At 43.4% G+C, this 19,174-nt stretch overlaps 1 protein-coding gene across 1 annotated transcript in view; it reads left to right on the top strand.

The window, feature by feature from the left end:
* STK32A (serine/threonine kinase 32A) overlaps positions 1–19,174 on the top strand; it is a 91,287-nt gene that overhangs the window by 9,758 nt on the left and 62,355 nt on the right. Inside the window, exons 3-4 of the mRNA XM_081136455.1 lie at positions 8,677–8,732; positions 9,779–9,930. Of these exons, the coding sequence (XP_080992581.1) occupies positions 8,677–8,732; positions 9,779–9,930 (208 nt within the window). The remainder of the gene's footprint in view (positions 1–8,676; positions 8,733–9,778; positions 9,931–19,174) is intronic.

Below are 19,174 nucleotides of genomic sequence, written 5' to 3'. Positions count from 1 at the left end.
AGCTAGTGCCTCCGACCTGCACATTCCCTGAGCGGGGAGTTATGAGCACAGCTTAGGAGAATCTGCTCAAGCATATTTAAAATTTACATCCTGCCTGCGGAGGTTCACAGTGCTCCTTAGCATCTTAAAGGCTCTGAAATGTGCTATAGTATTAAAATCTTAGTATTCGGATATTTTTCAAACTTGAAACCATTTCAAAATGAAACCATTTTTTATGGAAAACCTTTTAATATCTGGTGGCACATAATATTCCGTGGATCTCAATTTGGGAAACTACCTAGGTTAAGAAACTAAATCTGTCAGCCAGGTTCAACTTCAGACAATGTGATTGTCTGAAGCCTGCTGTCTTTTTTTTTTTTTTAAATCCTCACACAAGGATATGTTTTATTTTATTTTAATTTTTATTTATTGATTGATTTGAGAGAGAGAGAGAGAGAGAAGCATCCATGTGACAGAGAAACACCAATGAGTTGCCTCCCATATGGGTCCTGACTGGGGATCGAACCCACACCCTGAGGATGTGCCCTGACTGGGAATATAATTGCCACCTTTTGGTGTAGTGGATGTTGCTCCAACCAACTGAGCCACACTAGCCAGGGCCAAGCCTACTGTCTTTAATGAAACCTACTGTCTTTAATGAGAAAGGGAGTGAAGGCCTTCAGGGGATTCGGTTCCTGTTGTATGGCCTTTTTGGGGGTAAACTTAATTACAGTAACCCCTGCTAGCCACCAGTTTACCAGTTATGAAATATATATATATGATTACAGCTATGCCTTGCTATGTGACCACCCATGGAGGTTTCATTTGGAAACACACACACAGAGCCAATGATGCAATAATATTCTTGTCAAAATAGGACACTGAGCACGGTCTGTGTGGTAAAAGGATTGCACAACTTATGGTTATAGATTTTGAAAATTCAATAGAGTGTCACAGGCTGTATTTCTTCCTCCTGAGTGATTTCTTCTTTCATTTCTGGAGGCATTTTACAGTAAAATAAGTCACATTAATCTTGTATACTTGAGTAGCCTGTATTTTTGTTATTTCTGAGAATGATTTAAAGCGGGGTTGGCACACTTTTTCTGTCCTGGCCCAGACAGTCAACATTTTATGCTCTGCAGTCCGTGGTCTCTGTCACAGCTACTCGGCTCTGCCCTGTAGCATGGGAGCAGCCGTGGACAGTGAGGAAACAGATGAAGGTGGCATTGTGCCAACGACATTGCACTGATGGACAGGGACATTTGAATTTCACATCGTTTTCACTTGTCACAAAATATTCTTTCTACTGCTTTCCGAGCATTTAAAAAACACAAAAGCGATTCTTAGCTTGCGAGCCATGTAAATATAGATGGCGGGTTGGATTTGGCCTGCGGGCTGTGTTGTGCCAACCTCCTGAAAAGCGTTCTGCTGACGTCTGTTTCTGTGCCCTGGGGCCCCCTGGGACCCAACCCGTCTGTGACCCTCTTGCCTTCACTGAGAGACTAGGCAAGAGACTGACTCGTCTCTGTAGATCCTTAATAAATTCACTCTCTTTTTTCTTTTTCAGTGTTCAAATTTTTTTCTAACCTGAACTTTAAAAAAATTTTCAATTATAGCTGAGATCCAGCACCATTCTGCATCAGTTGCAGTTGTGCAGCAGAGCAGCCAGACAGCTATACAATGTAGAAAGTGAATCCCCCGCCTCGATAATTCTAGTGCCCACCTGGCACCGTATGTGCCATCACAATGCTACAAATTCACTCCTCGCTGACCCTCTTTTGGTTGATCACTGTGAGCCAGTGGGAATACTTGGACCAAAAAATCTAGTGTTTTAGAGGGTAAACTATATTATTTTGTAACATATATATTATTTGATAGCCATATGGACTGGGTTTCATTAAGCTGGTACAACCTGTAATTCATTTGGATTATCACTAGGTAGCATTCATTTCCCACTGGGGGCATTTATTCAACTGAGGGGCATCCAACAATTGGGGGTGTTGATCCCCCCATCCTGGCCCCACTGTTCTACTTCACAGTTTGTTCTAAGGAAATAGCCAGTGTGTTTCTGACTTCTGGCAAATTCATGAGTTGGGGCCCAGGCATCAGGAAAAGAAGCTGTTGGTTGGTGCCCATTGCTTGGTCTTGGCACCAGTAATGGGTGTCAGTAAATCGCAGACTCCCTGGGGCACCGTGTTTCATAAAAGGGAAGTCCTGACCATGCAAACTGATGCCTCCAATTGGCTCTGGAGGCTGCTTCTCTGGAGAATTTCCAAATATATTCATAAAAGACCTGCCAAGGCCCACATGTATTATGGGCAACCATTTGCTGCCAGCCATTTGGGATAATGAAGGGCTCATGAGCCAGCTAAGTAATTTTTGACCAGTAGATCAGAAGGGGAATGTTCCAGAGCTGACCTCCAACCTTAACTCTTACCTTGGCATCAGAGAGGTTAAACCAGTGGTCCCCAGACACCCTCTGTAGACAAATGACAAACTATGCCTATGTTTCACTCATCTGTGCTGAAGAGAGGAAAGGAGGACAGTGTCATAAGTTTCTATAAAGCTAAAACTTAAATTTTTAATTCTAAGAGGACATCCTTTCTTGTTGTGAGTGTTTAGTATTTAAGGGTTATGGAAATGGAAAATTTTTTTCGTAGTGAGAGCTTAGGCATGTGACTCGCCTGATTCCCAGGTTTCTCATCTGTAACAAGGAGGCTCATAACAATATCGTCTCACATACTTTTATGTGGGAATAAAAAGATTATCCATGAAAAGTGTTTAGCATAGTGCTTGGCACATAGGAATTGTTCAATAAAATGTTAGCTGTTATTACTACCACTATCATAATCATATAATTTTTAATGTCTTTGCATGGCAAATAACAAAGTAAAAGTTACCCAATGTTGGTTTTACTTTTCTCCCCTCCCCCATTTTATTTTTAGGGGAATGGGATTTTCTGGTTGGTGAAATTTAGATCTATAATTGTAATTTTCAATAAGTGCTTTGTAGATAACTTACTTAAGTAGGTGAAATGGGAGGGAAACCCAAAGGTTACCTGTTTTAAGGAGGACATTCATTTATGTGAAAGATGATGGTGCCTGAGCTAACAGAATGGCAATGCACATGGGAAGCTGAGAGTTTATTCAGCATTTATTTTTAATATACAAGAATTGGATGTTACTAATGGTTCGATTGGGGGGCAAGAGGACAAAACCAAGAATAAATCATAGGTTTTTGCTTGAGCAGTCAGATAGGCGGCTGTGCTATTTTTTGAGTTGGAGAAGAGGGGGCGCTGTAGGGTTGGGGACATGTTTGGGTATAGTCAAGAGTCCTAGCTTGGATGCATAAAATGACTGTGAGACATCTAAATGATGATGTCAAAGTAGGAGGCTGCGATTGAGTGGCCGGAGATGAGTGGAAGAGTCTGGTCTGGAGATCTGAGGACATGGGGACTGGCGAGTCTTCCTTGGGAGAAATGTGGAAACAAAGGAGGAGAGGAAGCCTAATATTCAGAAGTCAGGCAGAGGAAAGCATTTCATCTAAGGAAATTGAGAAGGAACAGCCAGTGAGAAAAGAAAAACATTTGTCCTGAAATTTAAGAGCAAAGGGTGTTTTTAAGAAAGAGGGGGCAGCCCCTTAGGTTGAATGCTCCTGTGTGGCTGCGTAAAGTGAGAGCTGTCTGAGGGCTTGCCGACCTGGAGGATGTTGGTGAAGTTGACAAAAGCAGCTCGGTGGGGTTGTGGAGGCACGAGCCAGACTTTGGGGAGTTAGGAGTGGCTAGGAGCTGAGGGGACAGACACAAGTGTAGTCAACTCTTTCAAGAAGTTAAATCTAAAGAGAAGCAGAGAAATGGCTCAATAGCTAAAGCTGAACAGGATGTTAAGGAAGGAATTTTTCTTTTTTTTAAAGATCAGATTAGAGCAAGTCTGTGCTGGTGGGAATTAACCAATATACAGGGAAGAAACTAATAATTCACGTGACCAGGAGCCAGGGCCGGCTTTGTTGTGTGGGACCAGTGCAGGCACACAGGGCAGTGCATTCAACAGGGCCCTACGTTTTGGCTTTAATGACCTGCAGGTGCTGTCTCCAAATTCTTACTAATTTTATCTTTGAATTTGTTTGTGAGTGACATCTGATGGGACAGTGGGTCATCCCAGAGGCCTGAGCTGGGCTCACACACCGCCGCCTCCCCAGGAAGGGGTCTAAGGTGCCACCCTGGCCCATCCCACCCTCTGTCAATGGCATGGGTCTGGGCGCTGATACAGGGGTGGTTGGGGGTGAGCACACTGGTGACATCCCCAGATGGGCATGGCGGTGGTCCTCATTGCCCCAGGCTGGCAGACTATCTTTTGGTAGATGGGTATCTAACTTCCCATCTAGATACCGAGTGTGTCATGGAGTTTGATTTGGAAGCAGGTGCTGTGAAGATGGACTCAGCACCCAGGAGCATTATGGTTAGCGACGGTGACAGAAACATCCAACAACCATAATGCATTTTATCTTCGGGTCAGTCTACAATTTAAACATGGCAGGACTAAGGCATAGGAAGATTAAGCCACTGACCTGAAATCAGATAGCCACATGAGTCTTGTTATAAAATGAATCTCATTTATTTCAGTTATAGATATTCTCCCAGGATGGCCAACCACAAAGATTTATAAAATTAAATAAATGCAGGGCACTGCTTTTCAGTAAGCATACATGAAACACCCATGATGTGCCTACCATTGAAGAAAGCTGAATCATTTCATTTCACGGGGACATTCATTTTCACTTGTGACGTAACTCACAGGCATGTCCCTTAGACCACATATCATGGAAGGGTTGGGGGTTCGCCATATAACACCTTTTCTTTCCTGGAGTTAATTATGCAGTTCATCACTACGTCTGAGCTTCCTCTATTCATTTGGATTTCAAGGACAATTTCAATGACCTTCAGCCATGTCCTTCACGATTCATTTAACATCACATCATCATCATCATTATCATTCCCTACTCCTCAACATTTTTTAGATCAATCTAATTTGTATGATACCTTATGGGGTAATTTTGATTTACTTTCAGAAAATATTGAAATCATTGCCACTTTGATAACTTCATTTTCTGTCCAGGGGTATGCCATACGAGGAAAAATGTTCTAAACTGAATATTGATTGAAGCCTATAAAAGAATTTCTGCTGAAGTCTTACGTTCCCCGTGGGTAACGAGAATTGTCTTGCTTGCCCTCTTCAGTGGCTTTCCACTGAAGACTATGGTCCCAATATCCGCTATAGTTAACAATTGAGGGGTTATCTAATGTAAAGGTAGATGAACTTTATTGCAGCTATTCTTAAGGAATGCACGTTTACATATATATTTAAAAGCAAGTTTTTTAATTACAAAAGTACTACAAATAGTCTCTTCTACCACTTTCTCAAAAGAAAAAGAAAAAAAATAGTCATCTCCACCCCACAAGGTGGTTTATCCTCTGGAAATGAGGGTCCCTCAACCAGAAAGACCTGACACACAGAGGGCAGGGGGTGCCCTGTGGAAACGGGGGAGTCAAGTAACTGAATGCATCCTATGTGCTTGGCCCCTTCTCCCATTTGGCTCTGCTGACACTGGCAGTTGGGGGCCTCACCCTGCAGACAAGAGGATGGTAGAGGTTTCTCTGGAGATGCTAACCAACCCGAGAAGGAAGATCTAAAGTCATCCACACTCGAATTTTGCTAACTCAACATCCTAGCTGTAGCTCTCTCGAGTGAAGCTTACTGTTGACAAGATCCACCCACATGCTCAGAACTTCCAAATGGGGGTTTAGGTCACCACAGTTAAGAGTGAGCAGAAAACAAAATTTTTTTAATACAAAAATTTTGGAAACCAAGAAAGCAATATTCAGAGAGCAAAACTCAGCATGAGGGGAAAAAATTATAGTAAGAATGGAAAAATTCAAAGAAGGTTTAGAAGATAAATTTAAGGAAGTCTCCTAAAATAATGAGCAGACAGACAGAGGTAGAAAATAGAAGGGTAAATAAAGAAAATTTAAGGGCCAGCCTAGGAGTTGTAGTTCTAATACTAGGAGTGCCAGGCCCTTTGATGTAAGTTTTCTTCTCTGGAACTTGCAGGATTGGATATTTGTGTTGAACATAGCACATAGGGTACAACTCCACCACATGCAATGAGTGTGAGAGAATCATTGTTTTGGTTACATCAGTTTGAAACCCAAGAGAAAACTTACAGGAGTTTTTAAGCTATTTTTACCATAACCCACATTAAGAAATACAACCCAAAATTATATCATGATCCAGTCCTTATCTATCTACACATATATATAACCCCCCCAAAAAAGTTGCAGAGGTGATACTACTCTTACTACATTTGAGGTGTTTCTGATATTTTTATTCTATTCCATTTAAATTATTAATGCTTCTCATTACTGCTAATTTATTTCCTAACTCATTAGTGGTTCTTGACTCAGGTGGAAAAAACACTTCCTTAGAAAACTCCGACGCTCACACTGCTTATTTTTACAAGATGCAGTCGTTTGGGGCTTCTTGTGTATTGTCTAGCTGAGTTCGGTTTATTTGCTGAGAACCAACCACATGTCAATCACTGTGCTGGGCTCTATGGAAAATACACACAAAGAGGAATATTCTGAGTTGCCAGGGAAACCAGGATGAAGCAAAATGTCCTATTATCTTTGCCCTCATAGGACTTATGCTCTAGTTGATGGAAGAAACTCAGAACCGAGGGAGTTTGGGAAGATGTCACTCACTTGCCTTTGCTAAGTAAACAACTTCATGAGCACTTTCTGAGGAAAGGTGTTCTCTCCTTACCAAGGAGGGTCGGTCCCATTTTCGCTGATGAGAAAAGTCCGTCGTTTATAAGTCACGTCATTACGCTGAGCCTAAATCCAGGATTATTTGCAGTGCACACGCAGCCTCACATGGTTAAATGGCTTTTGTGCTAGAAATACAGTGATTTGGGAGTTCAGAGGAGGAAGTGATTATGAAGTCTGTCAATGTAAGAAACATCCGAACCGGCAGAGAATTTTTATGAGTTTCTTTGAGCCAAACTGACGACAATTGCCAGGAAGCAGAATCTCAACGGATTGAGAAATGCTCCGTACAATGGTAGTTTTTCCACGTATTTTATACATCAGAATTAAAGGGAAAGACATAAGGGGGTTACATGAAATCCATTGGTGACAGATTATGGAGGCGGGAGAAGGCCAAGCGGGGGAATCTCTGAGATTGGATCAACAATGAAACAGATAGACATACACTTCTTTTATGTTGGTGGGCAAACAGTTAACATTTACAGCACATAGGGACCTACGCAACAGAACAAGACAACAGGGAGAGGGGTGCTGGGGTCTGTGCTCTGGTGGGAGGCTGTGCCCTGAGGGGTCTGGGAAAAGGGACGACCCTGACATTCCAAAGCTATTACCCTGGATGCAAAAGTGACAATAGGCTCAGTTACGGTAAAGATGGACCTCTGTCAAGGAAGATATCCGCCTAGGACACGACTTCTCACAATGCCTCGCTTTCAGTTAGGAAGTTTTCATTTCAGACCCGCCTATGTGCTTACTGAGTATGTAAGGCCTCCCCCTCCCCCTGCAGGCCTGTCCTGAGCTTGTCAGGTTTAGTATGTGGCCCCCTTTTCGTACACAGGTCATACCGTAAAAATGTTTTGACCCTCAGAAAGCTTGGAAAAACCTTAAGAGGTCCCCTTATCTCTTTGTCTTTCCTTCAGGAAGAGCTAATCTAGTTATTCTCAAAGAAAAAGAGAGAGAGAGAAATACATCTTTTAAAGACAAGAGTGTTACCTTTTAGTGCTTCTCAACCTTTTCTGAGTAAGCTCTCACAATCCCTCATTTGGAATTTTACTCACCTAAACCCCAGGAAACAAAGTGGAACCTTTGCTCAGAATCACCAAGACAAAGATTGTCCCCTCAGAGAGTCTATACTTTGCTCTTCCCATCGCCCAGCATTTCATGAGCACTGGCTCAGGAGACCGTGCCACCTATGAACACCCACTGCTTCGGACCTCGGGGCGCTGAAGTGTTAAATTGGAAGGTGGAAAAGACCATCTTGACTTTATAGCACCTTGGAGATCGGCTCATTCTATGAACTTAGGAGTGTGATAGTTTTCTACTTTGGAAAATTGAAATTATTAAGATACAGAAGAGTGGCTGTAGAGGAAAGACAGGCAAGGAGAAGATATTTAAAGTGCTGATCCTTAGTAGGGCCAGATCCATAGAGGACCGGATGTCCCTGTGATTGCCTGTGTTCAGAGACGCTCCCCCGATGGTGCCCACCTATGTGAAACCCTGTTCCATGCTCTTAGAGCCCCACAGCTTTATCCTTAACATTCAGCAGGAGTTTTAATGGTCCACTTGTTTTTTGTGACTGTTTAATCCTTAAGGGTTTCTTTCTGTATGGAGCCCTCACTGGCCTACAGGCTCCATCCAGGCAGAGATTAGATTTCTGCTCTGTTATTACTATATACACCCCTAGTAAGCTCTGTGATTAAGGCATAATATAATATAATGTTCCAGAAATATTTATTGGATGAACGAATGGGCATTTTAAGGCCGTCTGGAATATTGTTTTAAACAAGGTTCTTCGGTTTAGCCCAACCTTTATTGATTATTTCTTAGCTACTAATGCACAACTGATAGTCACTCACAGTGTTCTTCTGTTTGTCTTACAGTTAACTTTGACCACTTCGAAATTTTGCGAGCCATTGGGAAAGGCAGTTTTGGGAAGGTGAGAATCCAAATGACTTCTGCAGCTCAGGAAACAGAATCCAAGAATGTTCAGCTTACTGAGTTACGGGGACCAGAAGGAATGACAATTCAGAGATGTTTTTATAATGGATTTGTATAAAATTGTCACCAAAGTTTGAGGAGAACATGGGACAGGCAGCTCATAATTATCTCAAAGTCAAATCCATTTACTCTCACTGGAGTTTAAGACTTTCTCTCTACTCTAATGGAGAGAGTAAGATTTCAGGCTTGTTTTCGAATTGCACCAATACACTCAAAAGCAGTTATCTTGTCACTGTAAGCATTCAGTCTCTTCATGTGGTAAAGATTCCACCTAATTTCTGTTTTTCTCAAGTTGTACCATGTTTTCGTTTTTAAAAATCTACTTTGAAAAAATATACGTATCCAGTCTAATTTTTTTATAAGAAACTTCTGGATTCAAATCCTGATTATTAGTTGCTTAGTTGAGATGTATCTTGAGAATATTTCATATTGAACTTGCGTTTTAAAATTATTTGCTGTCTACATTATCAGGCATTGTATAAACCTCTAAAAAATTTCAAAAATGTGGATATTGTGTTTAGTGTTAGCCCTGCGCTGAAAGCCCTTTTGGTTAGTTATAGCACCAGTGGGTGTAAACAGATTCTTTGCTACGCACTGTCATTCAGATGGACAGTTGAGCCCATTCATTTCAGTCGCTCAGAGCAGATTAAGGGTGTCATTTGCTATGGGAAGATTCCTGATGAGGAGGCAGCTCTTTTCTCCAAAATGCTGCTAAAAAAAAAAAAAAAAATCCCAACGCAAAAACAGGCAAACTCGTTTGAGAAAGCAGAGATTTAGGCATTGACCTGGTGCGAGGGAAGTTGTACCATGTTTTCATTTTTTAAATGTTTTACTCTGAAACCTGAACTAAGCAGCAGCTTTGGCATCGGAGAATTTGTGAGGGGTAAGGCCTCCAAGCCACGCGGAAGAACGGCTCCTGCTCTGTGGCTGGTCGCTGATCCGTCACCTCCCTGATCACTCTGTCCCTCTGGTTCGCCCCCGTAGGTCTGCATCGTCCAGAAGAATGACACCAAGAAGATGTACGCCATGAAGTACATGAACAAACAGAAGTGTGTCGAGCGCAACGAAGTGAGAAATGTCTTCAAGGAGCTGCAGATCATGCAGGGTCTGGAGCACCCTTTCCTGGTTAATTTGTGGTAAGTGGTTTTTTTATTTTTAAATATTTTGTAAATTGATTTTTAGAGAGAGAGGAAGAGGGACAGAGAGGAACATCGATGTGAGAGCAAAACATCAATCTGCTGCCTCATGTCCCCCTACCCAGGATCAGGGGTGGGGATTGAGCCTGCAACCCAGGCATGTACCCTGATGGGGACTCGAACTGGCAGCCTTTCGGTGCACAGGATGACACCCAACCAACTGAGCCGCACGAGCCAGGGCTGTGGGAAGTGGTTTGATTGCACCTCTGAATGGAGACACTCCCACCTCACCCCCATACTGTGACATGATCGTATCTTGATTTCTAGTTGTGCCTTTGCAAAGCCTTTATTAGAATCTTCCTTAAGGACTTTTGTTCTTGGTGTCTTTTACTTGATAATGAAATAAGAGAGCTGTTTTATTGTCACCAATAAATACTGCTTGGTCCAGTTGTCAGTTTCTCTTGTCCTTGAGGTCAAATTTTATTTTTTAAAGCATTGTAATAAAATAGGTTGAAGGAATGAGTTCAGATGTTTTCTCACTCATTAGATACTTTCCCCCCGTTAAGCGTGGGGCAGAGACTTTGGGTACGAAGCATGGCATCACTAGCTGACGTGAGGTTGATCTTTAGAACTTGTACAAAGCGCTTTCTCCTTAAAATGATTGGCACTGACCGAGAGGACGCTGGTTCGATTCCCATTCAAGGCACATGCCTGGGTTGCGGGCTCGATACCCAGCAGGAGGTGTGCAGGAGGCAGCCAATCAATGTTCCTCTCACATGGGTGTTTCTATCTTCCCTGTCCCTTCCTCTCTCTCTAAAATCAATAAAAACATTTTTTTAACGATTGGCAATAAAACTGGTTTCCTTGCAGCAAGGATAGGTGCTGCCTTTCTCACCAAACAGGTTTTAACTGGGCTGGAGTTAGCTTAAGTGATCTCTCAAGGCCACTCTGACACTCCAAGGCTTAGGAAATGGCAAGGCTGGACTTATCTCCTATTTCCTGCTCCTTCTTGTGTGGAGGTCTTTCTGTGGCTGGCTCATTTTATTTACATTTTAATGCAGCCATTATGTTGAGAGCCGATTCTTAAAGCTAATTCAGTATGACTTATTTAAATATGCATACCAAGCAGTGCTTACTTCCCAGCAAAGACGAGAAAGAGGTCTTTATTCAGAGAATAGTAATGGGAAAATAATTGAAATGTCACTGTGTGTTAGGGACATTTCCCTAGAGGACTGAGTGCATTAAACCTGTCTCCCTCCCTCTTTAATTAACACACTCCACTTAATAAACACTCTGCTCAAACATGCCACCGTTGACTGGAGATGGTTCTGTGACTTGAAAACAGGTCTATTATAGTTTATGCACGGCTGAGACATGGTAGAGTCTAATTTTGGCTCCAGTCCATGTATCTAATCAGTATTTCTGAGTGGCCTGTTCAAAATGCCACCATGGAAAGAGTCAAATGGAGGCAGCTCTTTCTTCCCCTTCCTTAGCAATCATCGCATTGTCTTTTTGTCTGGCTCTCTCTGCCCTGAAAAGGAAGGAGCGCTCCCACTTCACAGGCTTTCTCTGTGCAAAGTCACATTTCCTTCTTCAAATGTTCACCCAACGAATTTTCTCTTTTGAAGACCAGGAGCCCTTCCTAAAGACAGACAGCGTTTTCCCCATCTGCTCGTCTCTCATTGCTGAGTAGGTTAGTCTGGTTTCATTCCAGTCCCATGTTTTCTGCAACATGGGTGTTATGAGGCCTTAATCTGGCCAAAGTCTGCAGACTTCGCTACTTGCCACATGGAGGCAATAAAAGAGAGTGTCATTCCAGGCGACACTCTCTTCTCCATGTGTGCTGACTTGGTGACGATACAACATCTGTCCTGTCCTTCCCATCTTCTCACACTGACTCTCACAGTGAAACATAGGGCACCATTAAGATTGACAGAGGAGAGAGAAGAGACACCCCACCTTCACCCCCTGATTCTGGCGCCACGATCAGCACTGAAAACTGGGAAGGGCACCCACCATTCCTCAAAGTACAGCAGAAAACCTCTGTCTTCTAAACTCTCAGCTGAAGATCTTCAGAAAGCATATTAGTTCCTTCCAACAAATGCTTTCTGCCTTAGGAAGTACAGCATATCTGAGTGGCTCCACAACTATTAAGCCCCTTAAAATACAAGGTGTGATTGTGCACAGTCTTTATCATTAAGTGGCATTGTTCTAAGATAGGGTTAATGTGTGTAACTTGGGTTGTTTGTATCATTCTGCAAATCAAAGGGAAAAAATCCAAGTATCTACTGTACATGATGTACAATTTAATCAAGAGACAAAGTACTATGCTTGGGGCCCAGCACGTAGTGAGCACCTTACAAATCCCAGTTCTTTCCCTTCCTTGCTCCATTAAGGTGCAATTCAGAACGTTCCCATCACTGAACACCCAGAAGACGAACCTGAATTGTGCTTGCCCCAAGGCATCATGGGAAGTTGTGTGTGGGGTGGGGAGGGGGGCTGGTCTTTAACTCATTTTCTATAGGAGCTTATGTTTGTCTTGTTTTCCACCCTCATTCTGCAAATCAAAGGGAAAAAAACAAAGTATCTACAGTACATTATGTACAATTTAATCAAGATTTGTGTCTTGGGTTTAACTAGACTTGTTTTTACATCCCCAAAGCTTCAGGAGCCAATTTTCTTAAGAAGCACTATACGATTAAGCGGCAACATTTTTTTTAACTTCTTCCTACCTTTTGTGTACCCTAGTTTACTGCTGTACTGCGTACGTTTCTCAATATTGCTTTCAGTAATCTTCCCATAGACGCCCAAATGTCCCTGACTGTGGGATGTGCTCAGAAAATTCTGGGGCTCGGGTTGAGGGAAAGCACAAATTGTTCCTCTTGTAAGCAGGCTCATTTTTTGAAAAGATAGTGTGTGTGTGTATATAAGTATAAATACATACAGATGTGGTATTTGAAAACTTTTCTGCTCAGTTCAGTCAAACTGAAAAACATAGAAAGTCACATAGGAAACTGAAAAATTCTCCAATAAATCCTATCACCTGGCAGTCATCAGCCCTGAGATGTGGGTGTGTACTTCCCAGTAAAATACCTGCACTGGGCGTCTGTTTGTGATCCTGCATTGGCCTCGGTCACCCTTCCTTTCTGTATACAGTCACTGAGCGTGACAGACAAGTTGTAAGCAGGGCTGCTAGGTGAAATACGGGGTGCGCGGCTACATTTGAACTTCACATAAATAACCAGTAATTTTTAGTGTATGTCCCAAGTATTGCCCGGGACATATTTTAATTGAAAATCATCCATTATTTGAATTTCTAATGTAAGTGGGCATCTTGTGGTTCTATCTGCTAAATCTGGGAGCCTAATTGTAATAAGGGCCCACGCCATGGGGAGGCTGTAGTCAGCAGGAGCAAGCGGAGCTCCTGATCTGTCTGACATTTCAATTACCCACGAGAGGTTGACTTGGTCAAATGGCACATGGCCCTGGATGGTGTGGCTCAGTTGGTTGAGTGTCCTTTCGTGCACCCAAAGGTCACCGGTTCGATTCCCGGTCAGGGCACATGCCCAGGTTGAGGGCTCCATCCCTGGTAGGAACGCAAACAGGAGGCAACTGATCGATGTTTCGCTCTCACATCCATGTTTCTCTCTCTCCTTCCCTCTCCCTTCCTCTCTCTCTCAAAATCAATAAAAACATATTTTTTAAAAATGGCGCATGAATATATGAACTGTGAGAAGCGCATGAAAGGACTAAGTATAAGGGGAGTGTGTGTGTGTGTGTGTGTGTGTGTGTGTGTGTGTGTGTGCGCTTTGAGGGTTTCAGGGAAGGCAATTCACTAGCCTAGGAGCAGCAGCGTTAAGAGTGAAAGAACATTCTGATTAAAATTCAACCTTCCCGGCCTCCACGAGCCTGGCCCCGCTCGGAGCACAGTGGTCAGATGTAGGCCGGGTTATAAAGTGAAGGCTGCCTGGCAGGGCTGGCACCCGGGAAGGCAAACACAATCTCCCTGCGAGGCCCTCGCCCAGGGTGCCCTCAAAGCCCTGGCAACCCGCAGCCTGCAAACAAATGGGCCAGCCAGGCCCAGCCCTGCCGGTGCCCAGGTGGCTTTTGTTCATTGGGATTAAGTCTGCAGCTGCACACAGCTCCTTGGGGCTCCACTTGCCCCTAAACCAGCTCTCTCCTTCCCCGCTTCTCTGGCTCCTCTGAACAGAAAGGGTCCACGTGTCGTTTCAGGAAATTAGGAGACACGATGGCCTGTTTTCAGTGGAAAGGGCCACTTATTTGTTCTGGGAGTGTGGAAGGGGGTCCTGTCAGTGGCTGAGCAGAGCTGAACAACTGGGTTCCCTGGAAGACCCCTCCTTCGCCTGTGACTCGGAAACCAGTGTTTCTTCAGGGAATCCCAGACTCTGAGAACTCAGGGCAGCCTCAGGGCCACAGCATCAATAATCATAGTGCTCCTGTCCATGGCGTTCGACTACTTTGGGTTTTACATATATTATTGCATGTATTCATCCTGACAATCTAGGTTGATAGGGATCATTATTCCCATTTTACACTTGAAGAAATGGAAGCTCAGAGAGGCTGAGTAATATTCCCAGAGTCACACAGCCAGGAACTGGCACAGCCTGTACTCAAACCCAGGAATCCTGATGCGAAAGCCCACGCTCTTCAGGCTCTACTCTACCATCTTCCATAGACATCTTGTGAGACTCCCTGACAAAATCTTGTGGGAGGAAACTGAGTTTGTCCTGCTTATTGCCTTTCACACCCACAAGAATATAAACTCCACGCGGCGGGTGTGTTTGTGTCTTTCCCTCACTGCCTCATGCCCAGCTCCTGCAGTAGTGCTTAGCACTCAGCAAGTGCTCAATATATATCTGCTGAATGACTGAGTGAGTGAGTGAATGAATGAAGTGAGTGGATGGTGGGACCAGGCTTCCGGCTCCGGCTTTTTTCCTCTTTTCCCATCACACCACTGCCACCTCTTGCTCACTCACAAATATCCCTTGATTGAATCACACCCACTCCAGCATCTTTGCAGGCCCTGAGGTCAGAGAGACCCGAGGTCGCCTCTTGATAGCAATGCGAACTGAGCGAGATACCTTATGTCCTCTGCTTGCTTCCCTCACCTACCCTTGGGAATTGCAGCAATACCAGTGGCAGAAGGCACTGCCATGAATCTGTATTAAATAGCAGCTCGCACATAGTAGGTGCGTAATAAATGGCTTTAAGCAGACAACTCGGTGAGGCCCCTTCTAGAAATGGAGTGTCTCCTCAGTCCCCATAGCTAGAGGAGATTCTTAAATGAGCAAGTTCACCCGAGCTGGAGCTGGCCTGGGCATTAGTAAGTCTTTTGTTTTGTTCTCAATGATTTAAAATATAAATAATTCCCCTGACTATAAAATGAAACACATATTTGTATAAGATATGAAAATACAGGAAGTTCTCATGAAAATAGAAATTTTATCACTCAGAAGTAACTGATAAACTAATCAGAACAACGATTACCTATGGGCTGGAGAGCTTAACTAGAAGGCGGCGTGTGGCAAACTTTTGGAGGGGTTGAAATACTCTGTTCCCTGTACTGTGTTGTCGATTATATGAGGGCATATATTTGTAAAAATTCATTAAGTTATGCACTTTTTACCTGTGCATTTTACTGTAAATGAGTCATACCTCATTAAAATAATCTGAAAAAAAATTAAACCCACGAATTCATTATTGTAGAATTCTGAGGGTCAGAGGTGCAAAGTCACACTCACGGGGCTGCAATCAAGCTGCCAGCAGGGCTGGGTTCCTCCTGGAGGTTCTAAGGAGGGTGTTTCTTTACCTTTTCCAGCTTCCTGAGGCTGCCTGCATTTCTCGGCTCAGGGTGCCTCGCTCCATCCTGGAAGCCAGCAGCACAGCATCTTCAAAACTCCCTGCCTCTGATTTTCTGTCTCCTCCTTTCATCTTTTAAGGACTCTTGGGATTACTGTGGGTCTATCTGGTGACCAAACTCTAGCCAGGCTCCTCTGAGCCCTCTTCTATAAAGACTTGAGCAAAACATAGTTTCTAAGAGCTCAGGGCTGCATCCCTGGGGTGACCTTAGCTCCCCTTCAAGTGCCTGCCTGGGAAAACTCAAGGCTGCCCAGAGAATGTGCTGTTCCAGCCAACACCAGCCAAAACCTACTTTTGCCCCACCCCCCCCCCCGTAAGCCTTGGTGTCCGGTGACCTTGCTAAAATGCTCGTATTAATTCTATTAGTTGGCCTGTAGATTCTTCTGGGCTTTCAGTAGTTACAGTTATATCATTAACTAACTATGCCCGTTTTAGTTCTTCCGTTTCAATCACCTTTTTATTTTTTCATGCCTGTCGCACTTGCGTTGAGAACAGCGTTGACTACATGCATGGTGGACATCCTGGTCAGTTTGTCCCAGTTTCCCAGGGAAGGGTTCCAGGATTTCAAGATTCCACCTGATGTTTGCTGTAAGCTCTTTCTTACACATGCTTTATCACTATGGGGAAGTCTCTTTTCAGTCCTCGTTTGCTAGAAGTTGTGTTTCTTTTCATCATGCATGGGTATTAAATTTTATCAAATGCATTTCCTTTTTTATTGAGATAATTTCTATTATGTGAAGTAAATTCATTGATTTACAAATCCTAAAACAACCTTGAGTTCTTAAAATACACCTTACCTGGTCATGATCTATTAAAATAAGTTCTAGTTGGTTGTGTTCTATTATCCTTTTGTGTATATATATATCACTGGATACTATAATATATATTTATTTTATTATTTATGTATTTATTTTATTTATAAATATCTATTATATATATTTTAATATCTATGTTAAGATGTGCATATACTAGTTGGAATGCAAAGGGTCTGAGCCAGTTGAGAGGAAGGTAATGTAGGTCAGAAAGGAGATTGCCCGGGTGAGGTCCTGAAGATGGCAAGAGGGATGTGACCCCAGCACAGGTAAACAGCTGGCCCGAGGTGGGAGTGGCACTGCTTTCACCGTGGAAGGAGAGAAGGCAGAGTACGCAAGTGTGTGTATTTGTGAGTTGGTAGATTTGTGGGTGGCATGAGAAGTAGTTCTCGGGTCGTTGCCTCTGCTACATGAGGTCATCAGCTGAGAGCGAGGAGTGGGCTCAGTATGTGAAATTTTAAGGAGAGAAGTGCTAGGTGAGTGTGAATTAACAGAGAATTAGAGTGGGGGTTTCTGAGTATCTGTTTGAGACTCGTGGTTATGAGTTTCAAGTGAATCCAATCAGCACTGTTTCCTGTTTTTCTCCTTCAAGTGCACTTAAGTGCTAGTTTATTTTTGTTGAGCTTTAAAGACTAGAGGTGTGTTTAATCAGGACTGGAGTTTGATTAAGAGAGGCATCCTCACTCTGACAGAGTTCGATGAATTGAAAAGTCCCTTTTTAGGAAGCAGGCTAAGAAAGTAGATTGTTGGGGGAAAGAGGAAATCATACATATGTAAAGTCACTCTTTAGGACAGCTAATATTTTTGAGGGTTTATACTTTTGAGGTACTGTGCTAAGATGTTACATGCATTATCTCATATATTGTCATATCTTTGTCTCATGTATCTTCCTTCATAGCTTTATCTCATATATCTTAATGAGTAAGCTAAAGATGGGAGGTGTGATTCCTTGCCCAAGTCACAGAACCAGAAAGTGACAGCAAATCTGGATTCCAAATTCTGTAAGATCCTGTGTTAACTTATATTTTACAAACTTACATATGTATCATGACTTCCGAATCTCTAAAACCAAACTTTTAAAAATTAAATTCAACTGCCAAATCAATACAATTTTTTAAACGAGCCATTTAAAATAAATGGCTAAGAAATGATAATGTTTTAGTGAAACAAAATCACTACTTGTAATTTAATATACCACCGTTTGAGAAAAATGATTATGCCTATTCCTGCTTCCCTGGTAGAGTTCCAACGGCTGGATGTCAGAAATAGAGATGGACAGAAGAGGCCCCTGAGACGGGAGCAGAGGCAGGAGAGAGCGAACCTTTCTGCAGACACAGTGGGTCTAGTTTGACTATAAACACTGGCCAGGGGAAGGGAAGGGGGGTGCATTAAAAATAGAGAGTCTATGAGGAGGGCACGAAGGGCAAAATAAGAATTTCTGTCCCCCTGGCTGGGTATCTCATTTAGAGCGTCATCCCAATACACCAAAGTTGCGGGTTCAGTCCCCGATCAGGGCACATACAAGAATCAACCAATGAATGTATAAGTGAGTGGAACAACAGATCGATTTTTCTCTCTCTCTTTCTCTCAAATCAATAAATGAAAGAAAGAAAGAAAGAGAGAGAGAGAGAGAGAGAGAGAGAGAGAGGGAGGGAAAGAAAAGGAAGGAAGGAAGGAAGGAAGGAAGGAAGGAAGGAAGGAAGGAAGGAAGGAAGGAAGGAAGGAAGGAAGGAAGGAAGAAAGAAAGAAAGAAAGAAAGAAAGAAAGAAAGAAAGAAAGAAAGAAAGAAAGAAAGAAAGAAAGAAGAAAGAAAGAAAGCCCTCTCCCCATGCCTGACCAGACATTATTAATCTACCTTGGCATGCTTTCCCACTGGGCCTGGACTGCTCAGACTCTCGTAGCTCTGTGGAGATGTGGGGGTGGAGGGGGAGTTTCTGTAATTGGTAGCTGTGCTGGGAAATCCTCTGTCTGCCCTAAAATGCTGAGACCGGGCTGGCAGCTTGGTGAGCCAGGGAGTGAGTTGCCTGCCTGGCAGGTGAACACTGTGTCTGTCCACTTCACCCCCACCGGAGGAATGGCCCGTCGAGGTGTGTGACTCAGCACGGCCTGCACCCCCCTCGGCCCAGTCAGAGCTGCCCAGCCTCTCGGAGTCACGAGTGGCCCTTTGCCGTCCCATCCATGACCCAAACCCACCCCGCTGAGACTGCCTCTCTGCAGTCAGCCTGTCTCATGAAGCACGAGAAGCGTTAACTTCTACAATGTGCTTTTCCAAGCGCCTGATAAACGTTCTGGGTAAGAGCCTGATTTAATTGTTCACTCCCATCATCGGAGCCTGTGCCTTGGGTTTTCCTTTTATACAGGGAGCAACATCTTTTAGTCCCCTTGGCTCGTTGACTGGCTCTACCGTTCCCTGAAGTAATGGCCTCAAGAGATTCCATAGAAAATAACCACAGGCAGAATTTGCCCAGATGGGCTTCATAAGTAACATCTCCAGAGCCGGTACCATGAGCTGGCAGATCTCAAAGTATCGCTCAGAGCTCGTCCAGAGAAAG

This window comes from Miniopterus schreibersii (genome assembly GCF_964146895.1).
Source record: "Miniopterus schreibersii genome assembly, chromosome: 4".
Taxonomy (NCBI): Eukaryota; Metazoa; Chordata; class Mammalia; order Chiroptera; family Miniopteridae; genus Miniopterus; species Miniopterus schreibersii.
The sequence above is the reverse complement of the archived record's forward strand: the minus strand, read 5'-3'. Positions and strand labels throughout refer to the sequence as shown.